Below are 17,668 nucleotides of genomic sequence, written 5' to 3'. Positions count from 1 at the left end.
ATGACACCTCAGTTTAAAACACATCAAGTCACATAATTTCACGCGGCTTACTAAGGTGAGTGCCTCCTGACAGGTGCCAACATGACCTCTGGCCCGTCACCGGTGGGCCTGCTGTCCCCGCCAACCTGGGCAGAGGGAACAGCGCGTGACACCAGGCTGGAGAACTCGCCCCGCTCCACAGAGAGGAACCAGTGTCAGCATTCAATCAGGGGCCACTCCGGAGTTTCACAAATAACGTTTATTGGCCGCGTTCGCCAGCGTCTCCCCCACAGTCCACAGCAGCTGCGCCGCCACGAAGCACTGCCTGCTGAGAGCCTGGACCCAGCCCCGGGTGTGACTTATAGGACCTGAGAGAATGGGGCTATCACGGACTCCTCCCGACTTGGCATTCTCGTTAAAGACCTTCATTATGACTGACATTTTCGTTGATGTTCTCGGCAGTGGCTGAAGATTCCAACTTCAAAACCAAAACAAGTGGCTGGAAAGCAAAGAGAAAGGCAGTTACTCGGAACTGGGCCCCACGCCGAGCCCACGCCGCCCGGGCAGGACCTGGCAGGGAGCCTCCCGGGTTGGAAGGCAGGGGACCCCCACAGCAGAGGGGGATGCCGTCTGAGTCCCTGAGGAGCCCAGGCAGGAAAAGGGTACAGGGAAGCGATGTCACCTCCAGCCATGGGTTCTCCGATGGGGCACTCGGCCCCCAGAGCCCACTCTCCCCCTCGGGGCAGGAAGGAGAGTCCCAGCCTTGCACCTTCTGCAGCTGTGAAAGGGACGCGATGCGAGGAGGCGGCGGCGGGCCCCATCGAGAAGACAAGTGTGACAGTCTCAGCCCTCCAAGAGTCCCTGCTGGGAGGTTCGGAGCTCACCTCCCCTCCCGAGGCCTTCACAGTCCTAACCCTCTGCCAGGCCAGCCTGAGGCAGCCGGCAACTTCTCCTGAGATAAGGTGGTGTGTGGTTTGGGGGAATCTCACAGGGCACGCTGCAGACACCCCAGCCAGACAAGAGAGTTCTCCTGAACATCCAGCTGGCACCTGTGGCTCGGCCCAAGGCGCCTGGCTCTGAGGCAAACGCCTCCCCTGCGCTCATCAGCACTGTCCCTTTGGCCTGCCCTGACCGTCTCCCTCACGTATCATCTGCAGTCGAGAGTCCCTCTTTGCTCCTCCCAGAGTGCGCGCAGGGAGCCCGACTCGAGGCAGCAAACACACACACACAGGATGAATCTTCACGCACAGCAAAGAAGGCACACGAGCCTGCTCACGCGCGCGGACCACCCAAAGCTGCTGGCCCCCAGCCCCGGCCCCTTCCCGAGAGCTCATGCCACAGAGAGGCACCTGCACACAGACGTGCCCTGGGACACCGTCTGTCATCACAGGAGTTAGAGACAACACCGGGAGAGCAGACGAGCCGAGGGGGGGGCTTCTGCTTCCAGCCAGGACTGGAGACAAAGACAGAGCTGACCCCTGCTGTGAACAGCAGCAACGGGGACAACGGACAGGACACCTACAACCATTTTCAGACACTGTACACCTTCTAGAAGACTCCGCTTACAACGACTCGAAGAAAGACAATTAAGCAGACAAGTCAACACGTATAAATCCGACCTGTGCGCATGTACACGCTGATGCAGTCGTGCACTTCCTCTACCCACATACACGTGTATCTGCACGTCCCTGCACAGGTGTGATGGGAGAGCCTGGGCAGGGGACCGAACGAAGCAGCCCTGCCTGCCCTCGAGTGAAGCTTCTGGGGTCGAGGCTGGGGCAAGGGCTTCCCAAAATGGAGCCTTGATGGCTGGGAATGGGCAAGGGGAGCGGCCGCAGTCCCCAGGCCTAAAGCTGTGCTTATTCCCCAGCGGGCTGGCTGGGCGAGCGGCCTCTAACAGCCACCTTCGACCTCGACGTGACGGAAACGTGTGCAAACTGGAAGCAGCGCCAGGCCACAGGGATGAGCGGACAAAAGAAAGCTGGGCAGCCCCGAGATGCCCAGTGCCCCACCGTCAGCTCGGACGTGCCTGCACCGCTCACACACTGAGTGTGCGGTGGCGTGAGACCCCTGTGGAAGGTGTGAGCGACTCCGGATGGTGAGCGCGCCGCAGCCACTCCTCACCCTTCGTTCAGCCACAGCCAACTTCTCCCACGTCCCGGACTCAACTGAACCCCCAGCCCCTGACCGAAACAGCCTGGGGAGTGAGATGGGCCCAGGGCCCCCAGTGCCCCCACCCCATGCCTGCTCACCGAATCGCCACCACGACCTTCAGGACCACCTGCAGGAGGGTGAGGAGGCTGAAGGGCAGGAGGGGGGCTGGGGGGCTCACTCCCCTCTCTGGGGCCAGTGGCTCGTGCTGGTGAAGGGCCTGGAGCTGTTGCCACTTGAGGAGGCGGCGCCTGTCGCAGCAGATCCGCCAGCGGTTGTAGCAGGAGTGCAGGTCCAGGGGGGGTTCTAGGCGAGAAAGCAAGTCAGGCCCTGGGCAGACTGGGCGGAGCGCTGCAAGTGCACACCACACACGGGAGAAGCCTCCAGAACCCAGGGTGAGGACGCCAGGTGTCCCAGCAAGCCTGGTCCCAGCCCCGGGACTGTGGACCGACCGACACCCATGCAGATGGAGAGAACACTGCTGTTTACTTATTTCTGGGCTGGCTGTGGGGCTCCTGCCAGCGCCTCTATCCCTTACAGCCACATGACGAACCAGTTACGGACAAGAGAATTCAGAATTTAGCTGGGATGTGTTTCCCATCAATCTTCTGCTTTGTTTTTGGAGGAGGGAACCAGTGGATGCAGCTCAGATGACACAGACTGGCAAGAGGCTGTGAATGGGCACAACTTAGTGATGGAAACATGGGGTGTGAGTATCTGGAAACCACAACCACAAACGGGATTCCAGTGTTTCCACTTCCCTGACACGAGCCTTTGAGATCTGCTTTGGTCAACGTGGGAGCCTTCCGATACCACACCTTACTGACGTTACGCTACTAATGTGCTACGACTACAAGTCACTCCATGTTTATGTATTACCCACACCGCAAACTGTCACGTCACACACCGTGTTACTGCTCCAATTACACTAACGGGTAAAAACATGCTTGATATAAAATACACTATTTTCTTAGTCCTACCGCAAAAACATAGGAAAGAAAAGCAGATGAGCCCCTCTTTACAAAGAAAATACAAGATGAGAAATACAGATTTTTCTCTCTAAAATGGAAATAATCTGGGTTTGAAGCTAAGGAAAGTATTTTTATGTTGCTTTTCTTAAATCATATTTTTAAGTCACCCTATACAAAGCTTAAGGGAGACCAATCCTAACTGTCCCGGTGCCAGTGAGGCCTGGGCTCTCAGTCCTGTCCCGGGAACACCTTCTGGCCTGAACGGGTGAGGGCTCGACTCATCGTTCGTAAAAACTGCCTGAGCTATTAAACTGGAGAAGAGTTAACGCCGGCTTAGGAGAACGTATCACGTCGGTGCACACGATTCAACAATCAGCTGAGCTTTTAGCTTTTCCTAAAGATGCAGAGTGTTCACAGCCAAAACCACCAATAAAAACAACCCGTACATGTGTGACTATACAGCTAAAAGCACAGTCTCTCCCAACTGTTCTTGTCCTCCCGCTGTGGTTCCTCTCGCAAAGGGACTCTGGCTCTCTCCCCCAAACCGGAGCCAGCCTGCTGCTGTCGGCTCTGCTGCTCGTCCAGCCCCCGTCCTGCTCGTGGGTTCCTGAACTCCTGTCCTCCCACCCACACGGGAACCGTGACTGTGAGCGCAGACACCCCCGCAGCCCGCATCCACATCCACACGGGGCTTCAGCTTTTCAGGGCCACAGTGTGTCTGGGGCCCCTCCCGTCGCTCCTGAGGGCCGCGAGCTCTCCGTGGCAGGTGCCGCACTTCATACACACACTCACGTACGTCCATCCTCCCCCGGGACACGTTTCAGCTGCTTCGGACACCTTGCCAAGGACACCACTGCTGCAGACAGACATGCACGTCGGTGTCTACCAGACGTCACCCTGACAAGGGGCTTGCTGGAGTAAAGACGACGCGCGTTACAAAAACTGAAAGATGGGACAAATGGGTGAAGTGGTCAAAAGATACAATCTTCCCGTTAAAAAATAAATACGTCCTGGGACTCTAAGGTACAGCACGGTGACCAGAGTTAATAATACCATATTGTATTTCTCAAAGTTGCGAACAGAGTAGGTCTTAAAAGTTCTCATCACGAGAAAAAAAGTTTATAACTATATGAAGTGACAGATGTTAACTAGACTTACCATGTTGGTCATTTCACAAAAATGTATCAAAAGTAAATATCAAACATTACACTGTACACCTGAAACTAATATAACATTCTATGGCAATCACAGCTCAAAAAATAATACAACAGATGCCTCTGAACTGCCCCGACAACAGCCATGTACATCCGCGCTGCTCCCAATCGTGTGACTCTTATGACCCGGGAAAGTATGTGTTTGTGCAGCATTAAGAGGTGGGCATGCTGGCTGGTGGCCACTCGTTTCCTGGGCACTCTCCCACCCAGCCTCTGCTCCTGGCTTCTGGGCAGGCCAAACTGCTCGCCCATCACAAGCTCCGAGTCCCAGCCCGGCGTCCATCCATGCCCCTCCTTCTCAGATTCGAGCACAGGGGCTCACCACGCAGAGCATGGGAACAGCCGGGCAAGGGAAGGACCTGATCCAAACCACCCTGCATGCCCACTCCTTGGCTCACACGCAACACAGAGGAAGCATCCACGTTGGCCATCAGCACCGGACACGGCCTCCCAGAGCCATCCAACCCACTTGTTTTAGAGACAAAGAAAGCAAAGGTGGGATGGAGAGGTCATCCCTCAAGCTGACGCGCGGGCACGAGCACACACCAGCTCACAAACACGTGCCTCTCCGACCACGCTTTGTGGCAGAGGTGCGCTACAGCACACACGGATGTGAGGTGTGCACTACCACTGCCGGAAACACGCGCACGCATGCACACTAGCTCTCGAATAATACGTGTGTGTGTGCCGCAGAACGGACCAGTGCCTCAGTACGCGGTCATCACGTGCAGTGCGTCCTGCATCCTGCAGCGCAGGCATCCGTACCAGACCGTGAACAAATACACCTACTAGGTCATCAGCAGGCGTGTGTATGGATACACTGGACACGCACACACACGCACAATGCCATGAACTATGCAAGATTCGAGCTTAAAAGAAAATACACTTCAGACACCATCGAACTCCAGGCTGCAAATCGGCTTCACCCCGGAGGCCGACGCAGACGGACTGTCCAAGCGTAAGGCTTCTCTCGCTCACTGCGGGAACGTGGGAGGTGCTAGCGACGCCTGGTAAGACAAGGGGGTGAAGACACGGTCTGTGTGCCACACGGCGATCTCTGATCTACAGACATCTGGGGAGGAGAGAAGTCTCCCCGACCCCACCATGAGACCCCACCTTCCTCGGGGATTGAGGGATGAGACACGTGTGCTCGGGTACCTTGGGCGCCTTTACGACTCTGCTGCCTTCTCGCCACCTGAAAGAGAAGAACGGGGGCAGATGTGTCAGCCCGGCCTGGTGGCCTACAGAAAGGTGGGCCCAGGGATCTGGCTGGAAACCAGGAAAGGGCTGTGGCCGCCTCAGAATACAAGCCATGGTCCCCTTCCAATGTGCCTCTGAGTCTTAATTCTGGGAACAGTTTGCTTCTTGATGAGAAAACCAGCAAACGATAAGTGGGTGAAGGCAGAAAGGAAGCCTCTCCCGACCACCCAGGACACCCAGAAAGCATGGGAGAGAAGGGGCCGTGGGACTGAGGAGGGCTGGACCTGGCCAGCAACCCCAGTAGTCACTGCCCCGGAACCCAGAGCCTTGAGAGTGCCAGACAGAGCAGAAAACCCGAGATAGTAACTCAGAGTGCAGGTCCTTCTTGGCTCTGCCCTCTGCCTCCAGGGATGCCCAGAGGGCCAGAAAGGGCACTGAGGCAAGGTGAGGGAGGTGGAGCAGAAGAAGGAAGAGCAGGAGGCAGGAGAGATGGCACTAAAGGTGGAGGCAGCAATGAGGGACCCCTGCAGAGAGCAGTGCGACCCACCCTCCCGGCACCCCCAGGACACTGAGCTGGTCCTCCCCTGCACACGCCCACCTCCTGCACTCTACTGCCCTCACTGTGCCTTCCAGGAGACACACCAGAGGATGCCCCTGTGGGGAAAGAACCCAGCACCCTCCACCCATCTGCAGGTCCCTCTGGGGCCTCGCTACCGTGAGCCTCCCTCTTACCTTCTTGTGAGGCCTCAGGATCTGGGGCACCCAGTAGGGCATCACGGCCTGATCCCTAGGCATCGGGAGCCGACCCCCAAAGCGGTGGCATGAGCAGGGGCATGTCTCGGAGGTTTTGGGGATATAAAACCGGACCATCTTTTGGATCTAACAAAGAGGGAGGGAAGAGAAGGTCCAAAGGGGTTGTGCCCCAGAAATCTTCGCCCTGGGACAGGGCCCTGGGGAGCTCCTCTTCTGTGCCCTCGCACAGGCCCACCCCAACCACCCAGCTGAGAGAGAAGCCTCCCACCACGACATTCCGGCATCTCTGCCATGGGAGGTCTGCATGGCTGCCACGGTGGGACATGTGAATCGCAGGCAGGGGACATGGCTCTGTCCTGAGCCTGCAGGCCTCCGGGACTGGCTCCTGGGCACAACATCTAGCCTCTCTGAGCCTCAGGGTTCTTGGCTACAAAGCTTTCCTGAACGCACGGGTCAGGGTCTATCACGGACAGCATCCGGTCCAGCAACCTCGCTCTGGGACACATGAGCGTCTGCCAAACAACACTCGTGCCTACACTAGCTGCGGCACGGCCGCAGTGGCCCGAGAGCCCGGGGCCTGTCTGGGAGGGACACGGGGACAGCAGGGAATGGGACAGCCTCTGGAAAGGGCGAGGCAGACCTGTCTGCCCTGGCACGAGGAATGCAGGGGCACGATGTGGCGTGGGAACACAGCTTGCGGCGCAGCGTGCTGCCGCGTGCAGCCTGTACAGAGAACCTACGTGCCACGGTTCCCGGGCATGGGTTGTGGGGGATCACGGCCTTGGCCTGTTCTGTACCCTCCCCACAGCTCTGCCCTTTGCCCCGTGATCCCCACTCCTTCCGGCAGGAGGGCAGCATGGAGCCCACCCCCGGACTTTCCTTAGGCCGTGCACTGGTTTGGCCCATGGACAAGGAGGACGTGATAGCAGCCAGGTCTGGCCAAAGAGGCCACAACAGGCCTCTACAACGTCTGAGCCTGCACAGTGGCCCCAAGATCAGGGAAAGGTGGGGCCGGGCCACCCAGCTGAGCCCCTCACGATGACAGGGCCTGCAGTCTGAAGGCAGGCAGCTGGGCAACGTGTTTCATGTCCCTAGGGAAAGAAGACACGCACAGCCCATCTCCGGGCCACACGGGGAAGCCTCAGGGTAGGCACAGGTCGGGTATCCCCCGTACCACGGTCAAGTTCCCGCCACGCGCTCACGTCTCATGTCAGAAAGGCCATAAAACCTGCTTCTGACGGACCCTGCTGACTTCCCGAGGCGGAGGGGATGTGGCCCAGAGCAGGCGTGCGACAGGCTGCAAAGCACAGGGCCCCACTGGGGACGGCCGAGGGGCGGAAAGCTCATCGGAAGGAGGAGAGGAGAGAGGTCCCGGAGAGCCCAGGAACTCTGTCCACCCCCACCTCCTGCCAGCACGACCAGTGCCCAACGGGAGAGGCACATCTGGGCCAGTTCCGCCCCCCACCAAGCGAGCGATGGTGCTCACTGGGCACGCTCTCCGCGGCACGCACGGCGCTGGGAGCGCAGACCCGGCCTGCCCGTACCTGGCTACGCGGCCGTCCCGCGGACACAAGGAGCACTGGGGTGCGGGGGAGCAGGAGCAGGGAGGACACTCCAGGCCAGGACAGCTGCTGTGGAAACTGGCAGACGGACTCCCCAATGCACACAGAAACGCAAGGAAACCAGAATGAGCGGCCTGAAGGGAGCCGGCAGCGGAGGGCACCGGCCCCGTGTGAAGCCGCGCGGCAGAGACGGTGCGGCGGCGTGCAGGCGGTCGGAGGAGCGGCCGAACAGGGTCCAGACACAGACCCGCGGCCACACGCACGGCTCCTTCTGGCAACGGTGCAAAGGCCGGCCCGCGGAGAAGGCGTGCGGCACTGGCACGACTGGGCACCACGACGGAAACGACGGACCTTCAACCCACACCCCAGCCGCACACAGAACGGGCTGAAAGGGGACCGCGGCCCGGAACGTGACTGTAGACTCTAACGCGTCGGGAAGAAAACGCGGGGGACCCTTCTGCCTCGGCTCACGCTAGGACGTCTCAGGAATCCTCGCACAGCACGTCCCAGCGCCGCGCTGCACGGGACACGGCGCCGCAGGTCCGGAAAAGGGTCAGACTGATCAGGTGGGCTCGGCCGGTTTAAAACTGAGGGTCTGTGCGAAGCGCCAGCCACGGGACGAAAGGACAGGCCAGAACCACGGAGAGAAGCTCTCAAACATGCAAGCGCGTACGACGGGAGGCGCTGTCGCGCCACGGTACACAGAGACCTCTCAAAACTCTGGAACTTTCAAAGAAAAAAGCAAACAACCAAACTTTTTTTAAAGATTTATTTATTTGACAGAGATCGCACGTACGCAGAGAAGTGGGCCGGGGGGTGGGGGGGGAGCAGGCTCCCCGCGGAGCAGAGAGCCCGACGCGGGGCTCGACCCAGGACCCTGAGACCATGACCTGAGCCGAAGGCAGAGGCTCAACCCACGGAGCCCCCCAGGCGCCCCCAATCAAATGTCTCTAAATGGGCACGACACCTGAAGAGACACCTACCAAGGAAGACGTGCAAATGCCACAGCGTACGGAGGAGCCACTCAGTGTCACCAGTGACTATGGAAACACACAACAGAGCCACAGCGAGACACACACCCATCAAGACGGCTACAACCGACAAGACGGACCAGCCAGGGGTCTCCGAGGACATGGAGGAACCGGCACCTCACACGCCGCGGCTGGGGACCTGCAACGAGAACCACTGCGGAGCACCGTTCAACACGCGCCCGCCCCACGGTCCGACAAGTCCGCTCCGGGGTGCGCGCCCTGGAGAGGAGAATGCGCGATCGCACGGAGACCTGGACACACGCGTCCCCAGCAGCTCTGTTGCGACGGACAGAACTGTGGAGACGTTGCCCGTTTCCTTCACCGGACAAAGGGCCGCATGGCGGTCCCGTCATCGGATGGACACGACCCGGCACCACGCGGCCACCGCGTGGAACAAGCTCAGAAACAGTCGCGTGGCGTGACGGAGGCCACCGCGGACCTGCTGTACGCTTCCGTCCACAGAAAACCCGAGGAAACGCAAACCGATCTGCGGTGCCGGAAACAGATCCGTGGTCGCCCGGGGACGCCGGGGAGGGAGGGCTGGGGGGAGTCACGAAGGGGCACAGGGAACCCTCTCAGGACGGCTCAGCGGCAGCAGCGGTCTCACGGCGGACGTCTGCCGGGACTCAGCCGACTGAGCACCTTCCACACCAGCACTTACCACACGTCAGTCGCGACTCCGCACACCTAATTCCTGGGAAAAATCTGCATTTAAAAAAAAACATACTGTCTCCCCGAAATCTTAAGAAATCGCTCATACAACATCTACGATTTCAAGGGGTGACCGGTCCCCTGAGGTTCACCCTGGACTCAGACGAAGCAGCCCTGGTCCACGTCACCTACCTGCTTTCGGGGTCTCAGAGACAAAGGGACCCAGTAAGGCAATGCCGCCTGGACCCTGGGCACCGGCAGGAAGCCCCCGAATTCGGCCTGGCACTCACAGCAGGTGGGCTCTCGAGGGACAGCGCCGGGGACGGGACACATCTGGGCAAGACACAGAAAAGACCGAGTGAAACCTGCTGCCCTGCTGCCCGTGGGCGATGCACACCAAGGAGCTCCCTGGAACTGGGGGCCACGGCTGCAGAGCCAGGGCTGAGGCAGGCCGCCCAGGGCCGGCAATGGGGCCCCAGCTCCGCCTGCAGCCGGGAAAGCGCCGCGAGCGGCTCCCTCTCCGGAGTCCACCCTCCGGAGTCCGCTGCGGGCGGCAGAGCCTGCAGACCCCGCACGTCCTGCCGCGCTGCGGGAGCGGGGCTGGGGGACTGCACCCGGCTGCAGGGGAGCGGGCGGCCGGCAGGAAGGGGCGGGGGCACGCCCTGCGGGGTCAGAGGGAGAAGCGGTGCCGGAGCCGGAGCAGCAGCGCCCGGGATGGTGGTGTCCTCCGCGGGCTGGGGGAGGCGGCGGCCGGCCCACGCGCCGGGAAACTGACCCCCGGGTGGGACCGTCCTCGCGAGCTGCTGTCCGCGGACCCCTCTCCGCGCTCCCGGCCGCGGCTGCCCAGAGCCCGCCGCCCTTACCGAAGGCCGTCCGGGGCACGCCTCCTTCCCGAAGGTCTGCGGCCGGCTCTCCCTGGAAAGCGAGAACACGAGGCTTAGAAAGTTCTGGGCTCCGTGCGGGGTGCTGGGGGCGGGGGGGGGCTGCCGGGTGAGGACCTGGGCCAGCGCCGCCGAACTGACTCCGGGTCAGTGGGGTCGCCGCGCCGCAGGGAAGGAGGGGCTCGCGCCGGCCCCGGGGCACGCAGGGCAGGGTCCGCGCCGAGAGACCGGCCCACGCACACGCCCCAGGGCACCCGGGGCGAAGCCGGAGCCGCCCGCAGGGAGGACCCGCCCCCCGCCCCGGCACACGCTGTTAGAAGGCGGGGGTCGGGGCGCACCCGGGAACCGGGAAGCGCCTCTCCGCCGGGAGCGCGTCCCTGCTCCTAACGCGAACCCTCTCAGCGACCCGGCGCTCTCGGGTCCCCCGAGCCGCGCCCCCCCCGCCGGTCAGCGCGGCCCGACCCCAGCCCCGCCGGACGCCGGCTCTCTCGGTCAACCGGACGGACTCATCAAGGGCTTCGGGCCAAACCCGGGGCAACATCAGCTCCTCCCCGCCGGGGAAGCGCCGCCGACGGACGGACGGACGGACGGACGGGCGGGCGGACGGTCCCTGACCACGGCCCGGGGGACGCACCTGAGCCTCAAGCCCCTCCCCCCTCCCGGGTTCTCGGTCGGGAAACACGACGCGGCCGTCGGGTGCTTACGTCAGCGCGGGCGTGCTCTCCGCCCTGCCTACGCGCTCCGGCCACCGGGGGGCCGGAGTGACCGGGGCCCGGGTACGCGGCTGGGGCCGCCCCGGCTGCGGCGTCCACCGCCCGGCGAGCGGGGCTCAGGGACGCACCTGCCTGCCGCGCCGCGCTCGGGGGAGTGCGTGCCGACAGACCCAACGGACACCCGAGGGCTCCCGGAAGTGCCCGCCGCGACGCCGGCCGGGCCGCTGTGGAGGAGGCGGTGGTGACCATCGTGGGGTGAGTGACGACAGTCGAGCAGGCCCTCACGCGTCTGGCTCCTCCCCGCCAGCGGCGCGCGCGCACGCACGAGCACGCACGAGCACGCACGAGCACGCACGAGCACGCACGAGCACGCACGAGCACGCAGGCACGCACGCCCACGGGGACCGCCCATCTAGGGCCCCGCCCTTCCGCCCGCTGGCTGCCTCAGGCCCCGCCCTTCCGGCCCAACGGCCCGTGGGGCGCCGCGGGGTTCCCCCGAGCTCAGCCAATCGTGCGCCGCCTTCTATGCATGTGCCCTTATCTGGAGGTTGATTGGCCTCTGGCGGCGCGGGACTCGGGGTCGATGGGTCACGGGGAGGGCTTGGGGCCTCGTCTGTAGCCCGCGAGGCGCCCCGCAGCCGCCCGTTGCGTTCCTCGAGTTCCGATCCCGCCGCGCGTCCCGCGTCTGGACCCGCGTCGTGCCTCAGCCCCCGGGGCTCGGGCGGGGCGAGCCTGGGGAGCCCGGGGTCCGCGCCTGTCGGGGAGCCGCGGCTGTGGGGTCCCGGTGCGCGCGTCGGGTACGCGGGCGGGCGCGCGGGCAAGGGTGTCGGTGTGCGCTGTGGTGCCGCGGCCCGTCCCGTTGCGGCCCCCGGAAAGACCCGGGGGACGGGTGGGCGACCGCCGCCGACGTCCGCCCGGCCCTGCGCGGTTCACGTCACCGGCCGGGATCCACGGGTGCTGCTCGCCCGTGCCGGCCTCGCAGTGCGCTCCCGTTGTCGCCGCCGCCTCGGAGCCCCCGGCACGCGGCCGCGGTGCGGGACAGGCTCGCGCGCCCTGCACGCTCGGGCACGCTGACGTTCCCTCCCCGGGAATGGCCGGGAGGACTGACGAATGGACAGCAGGTTCACCGCGGACGTGCCGGCCGGGACCGCCGGTGCGGCCCCCGGAGCAGTGTCACCGTGCGGGCTCACCGCTCCGCGGTGTTCAGAGCCCGTGAGTGCCCGTGGCCCAGTGCTCTTGGCCAGGCACACCCTGGAGAAGGGCGCACTCCGCGCAGCAGAGGGCACAGGCCAGCAGCCCCTGCCAGGTCGGCCGCTCTGAGCCAGAACGACCCGAATGGCCGCTCCGGCTGGGAAGAATGGAAGGAAGGTCGGCTGCGTTTCGACACAGAGGAACGGACACATGCACGAAGGGCACACAGCAGTGCGGAGAAGCCAGACCCCAAAGCAGGCACAGGACGCCCGGTGAATGACCCTCAGGCAGAAACCCAGTGCCTTCCGCCCAGCACACCTGCCTGGAGGGTCCAGAGTAACCAGAGTGACACGGGCCAGGCCCCAGTCCCGGCCGGCCGCTCCCTCACTGTGTGTACCAGGCGAGTCACCCCACTTCTCCATGCCTGAGGCCCGCGGTAGAAGACTGATGAGCAGGGACCAAGCCCCAGGAAGCAGGAGGTCAGATCGCCCGGCAAACAGTACACCACCCGGTGCAAGTCAGCTGTCATCACTGGAGTGGGCGGATCCTACATTTTCCCTGTATTTTCCTTTTCCCCTCCTCCAGGCACGGGCTGGCTCACTGCCACCACCTCAGAGGAGGGACGTGGGACCAGAGGAGCCTGTGGCTGCCAGACGCTTCTGTCAGGCTTTAGTTTCCAAAGCCCTCGGGTAGGAGGAGCAGAGATTGCGGAGTCCCAGAGCCGCGGTGCACTTGTGAAGTGCGTGAACCAACCACAGGTCCCTGGCTGAAAGCATGATGAGTGGGGCTTGCCCTGGGCCTGCCCCCTGCCACTGCTCCCAGAGGCCACCTTGTATGACCTGCACAGGAGCAACCTGGGCTAGCAGGGGCCCCAGAGAGGCCTGGCACTGGAGGACCAGCAGACCGGAGGGGACCATCTGACCTGGCTCGAGGGGACGGACAAGTGGTGAGCCGCTGAGGCGGGCACAGCCAGCACAGGACATGCCCCTAGCCCCACAGCACTCACACGCTATGGCTGTCCGCTCATGACTGCCCAACGGCGGCGACTGGGAGTTGGAAGCAGGCCGAGAGTGCCAGGGACTCCGTGCCCCTGGAACAAGTATCTGAGCTCCTGTGCTGCAGGTGGGGCCGCTGTGGGGTTTGTGACCAAACAGTGACCTTGCCTGATGGACCCATGACAGGCACAGGGGAGCTCTCCAATGCTAAATCCTGTGGGTTTGGTAAAAATGGGATTTAAATTTTTTTTTGAAACTTTCTAAGTAATCTCTACACCCAGCAGGGGGCTCAAAGTTACATTCCTGATGTACGCTCATGTCCCTCACCAGGGGCCCTTTGGGGTCTCTTTGAAATACCCCTTATCAGTCCAGTCTGAGTCACAGTCACGCCAGGGGCTACCGACTTGGATAGTGTATTAACAGCACCAGGATCCAGGACTCCTTTTTCACTCTGACTGGGGCCCTATGTGTGTGACTGGTGCCCGCTGCGCAAGGTGGCTGCCCCAAACCCTTACCTTTCCTTGTGGGATTGCAGGCACTGCTGTCCCCGCTGGTTCCCCCGCCTCTGCAACCGGGACATTCTAGAACTCTGTCCTCACTGTGCTGTGGAACACGGGCTCCCTTTCTTTCTCCTTCACCATGTCCTGCGCTCTGCCAGGGGACACGGCACCACCACCATCCTTAGCATCATCAGAGTCCCAGGAAAGGGACGAAGGCCGCGCCAGAGACCTAGGCTCAGTGAGCGTGTGTTCATTTGCAGACAGCTGTCACAGTCTCACCCCTGCACCAAGGACTCACATCGTAATGCTTTCCATGAAATCCCTGAAGGATCCTCTAGGAGAGGGGCTCGGTGCCGTAGCTCCACACCACGTCTCCCCGCATCCTTGGCGCCCTGTGGGAGCCTGCCTCCCAGCAGAACTGTGGAATGTTAGAAGCAGGGGCAGTAAGGCTCCATGGTGAGGAGGGCCGTTCACCCGGGCTCCACAGCCTGTCTCCAGCCTGAGTCCTGGAGGAGAGGACGGGACATGGTCCATGGAGGTGCTCAGCAGCCACCCTGTGAACGAGTCTGCAGAAGGGCTGACCAGCCCATCCACTGCAGGGCTCAGGGCTCCCCTCCTCTGCTGCCTGGACCCTCAGTCGGGGATGGTAGGAGCCCTGAGCCAGCATCTGGGCTCCTGCTGTCCACCAAGTGGTCACAGGGGCTCTGGTGAGCTGAGCCCCAGAGACAAGCCACTAGCAGGTGGGACCCCTGAGATCGCATCTGGCTGAGTAGCACACTCAGCAAGAGTGGAATCCTATCTGCACCCCAGTTCACCAGTCCCATTCCCCAAGCCCCACATCCCACTGTCCACGACTCCTCATCCAGACTCTGGTCGCTGCCCAGGCCATGCCAGTTCTAACCTGAACCCTCGTGGCAGCCTCTGGGGCACCTCCCACCTCCACCTTCTCACCAGAAGTCCCTTCTCAGTGTGGCGATCGGGGCTCCTGGGGGCTCCCAGTTAGAGCCCCAGCCTCCCTCCCTGCCTGCAGGACACGGCCGTCTGAGCCTGTCTGGGTGTGCGCACAAGTGCACATATGTAGACCCACACATTCACACGGCCTATCCATGGTATGAGAATGTCCTGGGGAGTATTGGGAAAAAAAACGTCTAGAAAGGCTCCTTGGAGGGAGAGGATAATAGAAAAAGGCTGACAAGCGCCCCTTGCCGTCGTGCTGTCTTCTGGAAACCCAACTTCCTGAGAAAGGCAAAGCTGCAGGGCCGGGGCTGCAGGGCGGAGTGCCGGCTGTGAAGGGGAAGCACCAGGGACTCTGAAGGGGATGCGAGGCCCTGTGTCCCGACTGGGGGGTTTGTTCACGGCCGTACGCACACACACGAAAGACGTGTACACGCGGCACATTCACATACGCTGTAACAGTCTAACCAAGAAACAAAAGGACAGTTCAACCGCTTCTCACCGAACAGCTAGGGACGGCTTTTGTTGAAAGCCACGTTCCTCTGCATCCCTTCCCGAAAGATGCTGGGAAAGGAGAGGACGGTTACATGGAGGACAGCCATAGGCAGGCCACCACGCAGCAGCATCAGAACCCTGGGGGGGGGCGGTTCGGAAGCTTCCGGTACTCAAACCCTCTCCCCTGGGGCTGCGGCTCAGCATCCCAGGACCCCGGGCAGGCATCTCCCTCTCTCTCCCAGCCAGCTGCCCCACAGGGGGCCAGCCTGTCGGTCCAAGTGGCCGGCAGCACTACTTCTAACACACGGACCTCACCTCCGCCAGACCGCCAGGCGCCAGGGCCAGTGTGCCGGGGAAGGCAGTGCTAGACCTGGGAGGAGCCCACAGTCTGAAGTACAGACAGACAGATGCAGTGCCTCGGCCCCTGCTGAGGGTCTGGGAGTGATGTCCCTCCTGGGTTGAGGGAGACAGGTAAGGACATGGCACCTCACCCACCGCCATGGCCCTGCAGATGCTGGCCCAAGCATCGCCTGAGCTAAGTACCACAGGTCCAAGTGCACCCGCGTCCACATTGGCCTTGACCTCCCACTGCACTGGGGATAGACCACACTTGAGGGTGCCCACAAGTGTGCACAGGAGGCCACCATGCCCATTTGGGGACATTTTGTGCTGTGATCTGTGCAGGACAAAGACCCCACTGGTTGTTCGCTGCTGTGTCCACAACGTGCAGCACCATGTTTGGGGCACGACGTGCAAGTACTGACCCAGTGGTTCTCCACAAGGTGACGACCCACAGGGGATACTGGCCATGTTGGCAGACTATTTGGGTTGCCATGATCAGAAGACCAGGAATGATGCTCAGTGCCCTACAGCATGGGATGGCCCCACACACAGAGACTCAGTGCCCAGTAGAGAAGACTCCGAACAAGCAGCCGGGGCTGGGGACAAAGCCCCAGGGGTCATGAGGGGCTGAGCCAACAGTGGGGGCTGGTCCCCATAAAGATCCTGGGTCTGTGCCCGCTGGGGAGAACAGGACCATCTGGGGAGGGAACACTGGGTTACTTCTCAGGCCTCCCTCTAGCTCTCCCCATGTGTGTCCTAGCAGTCCACGACCTCCCGCCCTCTGCTCTGCTCCCCAAGAAGCTCCTGTTCATCCCAGGGCTGGGCATCTACAGAAGGACAGGTGTGGGGAGGGACTGTGGGTGTCGCCCTCAACGTGAGCAGAGAGACCGTCCCCTGCAGCCATATGTTCCCAAAAACCAGGTGCTGGGAAGGCACCCTTCCAGCACTCGTGGATTTTCAGTTCGTGCTGGCTGGGGTCGTATGCAGTGACCTAAATCCCCACCGGAGGCCAGGCTACAGAAAGCCGCAAGAGGGGGCCCAGGGGCCCGCAGGACACACAGGGAGCTGGGCCAGGGCCCTGCCCAGCACAGCCTCCCCCAGGTGAAGGACCAGGCAGCCTTCTTCCAGGGGAGCTGAGGGGCAAAGCCACTGTCCAGACAGAAGAGGGGAATCCTCCCGCCGGAGCACAAGGTACTTTTACTGCCTGTATTAAGTTCCCGCATTTCTTCGGGCGCCTGGGTGGCTCAGTGGGTTAAGCCTCTGCCTTCGGCCTAGGTCATGATCCCAGGGTCCTGGGATCAAGCCCCGCATCGGGTTCTCTGCTCAGCAGGGAGCCTGCTTCCCCCTCTCTCCTGATTCTCTGCCTGCTTGTGATCTCTCTCTGTCAAATAAGAAAAAAAAAAAAAAAAACTAAAAAATTCTTGCGTTTCTTTACAAGGATATTACCTTTACAAACAGAAAACCCCGACACGAGACCGCCAGCTGTGTGCACACAAAGCACAGCCCCCGCCCTCGTGTGTCCTGTTCTTACCGTTTTCAGAAAAGGCAAACTCCGCTTCAGTTCAGCCTGAGGAAACCCCACTGTGGCCCCGGGTCCCCGAGGGGCACTGGGTTGGTGACGGGAACACTTAGCAAGCCGAGATCAGAGAGAGGGATCCGGGGATCACTTACCACTTCATTCCACAACTAGGAAATTTAAAATGCTGTCAGGTACAGGTGTGAGAGGCTCCCGGGCCCCCTCACCCCACCGGGATCCAGTCCTGTCCTTTGGCCCTCAGCCCCCACCTCCCGTTGCTCGTGGCTCCGGCCTCCGTCTGAATCATGTCCCAAAAAAAACAATTACAAAGCACACAACGAGGTTTCAAAAAACTGATTTATGGAGAAACAGCCCCACACGGTGGTCCCATCCTATTGACACTGGGCGCAGGCTCCCAGCAGCCCTTCCTCGGGTCCTGGCCTTGCCGCGGGGGCACCGTCCTTGCTCCAGCCCACCCTACACCACAGCAGACGCCCCAGAGGGACAGCAGCTCCCCCACCTCACCTGTCGGCTATCAGGGCGTGGGATTTCAAGACCAAGCAGCAGAA

The 17,668-nt window shown here is 61.8% G+C and overlaps 1 protein-coding gene across 1 annotated transcript; it reads right to left on the bottom strand.

The window, feature by feature from the left end:
* Window positions 1-219: 219 nt before the first annotated feature.
* On the bottom strand, window positions 220-11,520 carry C17H16orf95 (chromosome 17 C16orf95 homolog). The gene is given in 10 exon segments (XM_047712283.1): window positions 220-478; window positions 2,232-2,436; window positions 3,764-3,912; window positions 3,915-3,957; window positions 5,211-5,322; window positions 5,474-5,510; window positions 6,248-6,394; window positions 9,705-9,845; window positions 10,376-10,427; window positions 11,235-11,520. Coding segments are annotated over 10 exon segments (1,254 nt in total). The 5' UTR covers window positions 11,519-11,520; the 3' UTR covers window positions 220-394.
* Between the last annotated feature and the right edge of the window lie 6,148 nt (window positions 11,521-17,668).

Source organism: Lutra lutra, chromosome 17 (genome assembly GCF_902655055.1).
Source record: "Lutra lutra chromosome 17, mLutLut1.2, whole genome shotgun sequence".
Lineage (NCBI taxonomy): Eukaryota > Metazoa > Chordata > Mammalia > Carnivora > Mustelidae > Lutra > Lutra lutra.
Note: the sequence above shows the minus strand (reverse complement) of the source record. Positions and strands in the feature narration are given on the sequence as shown.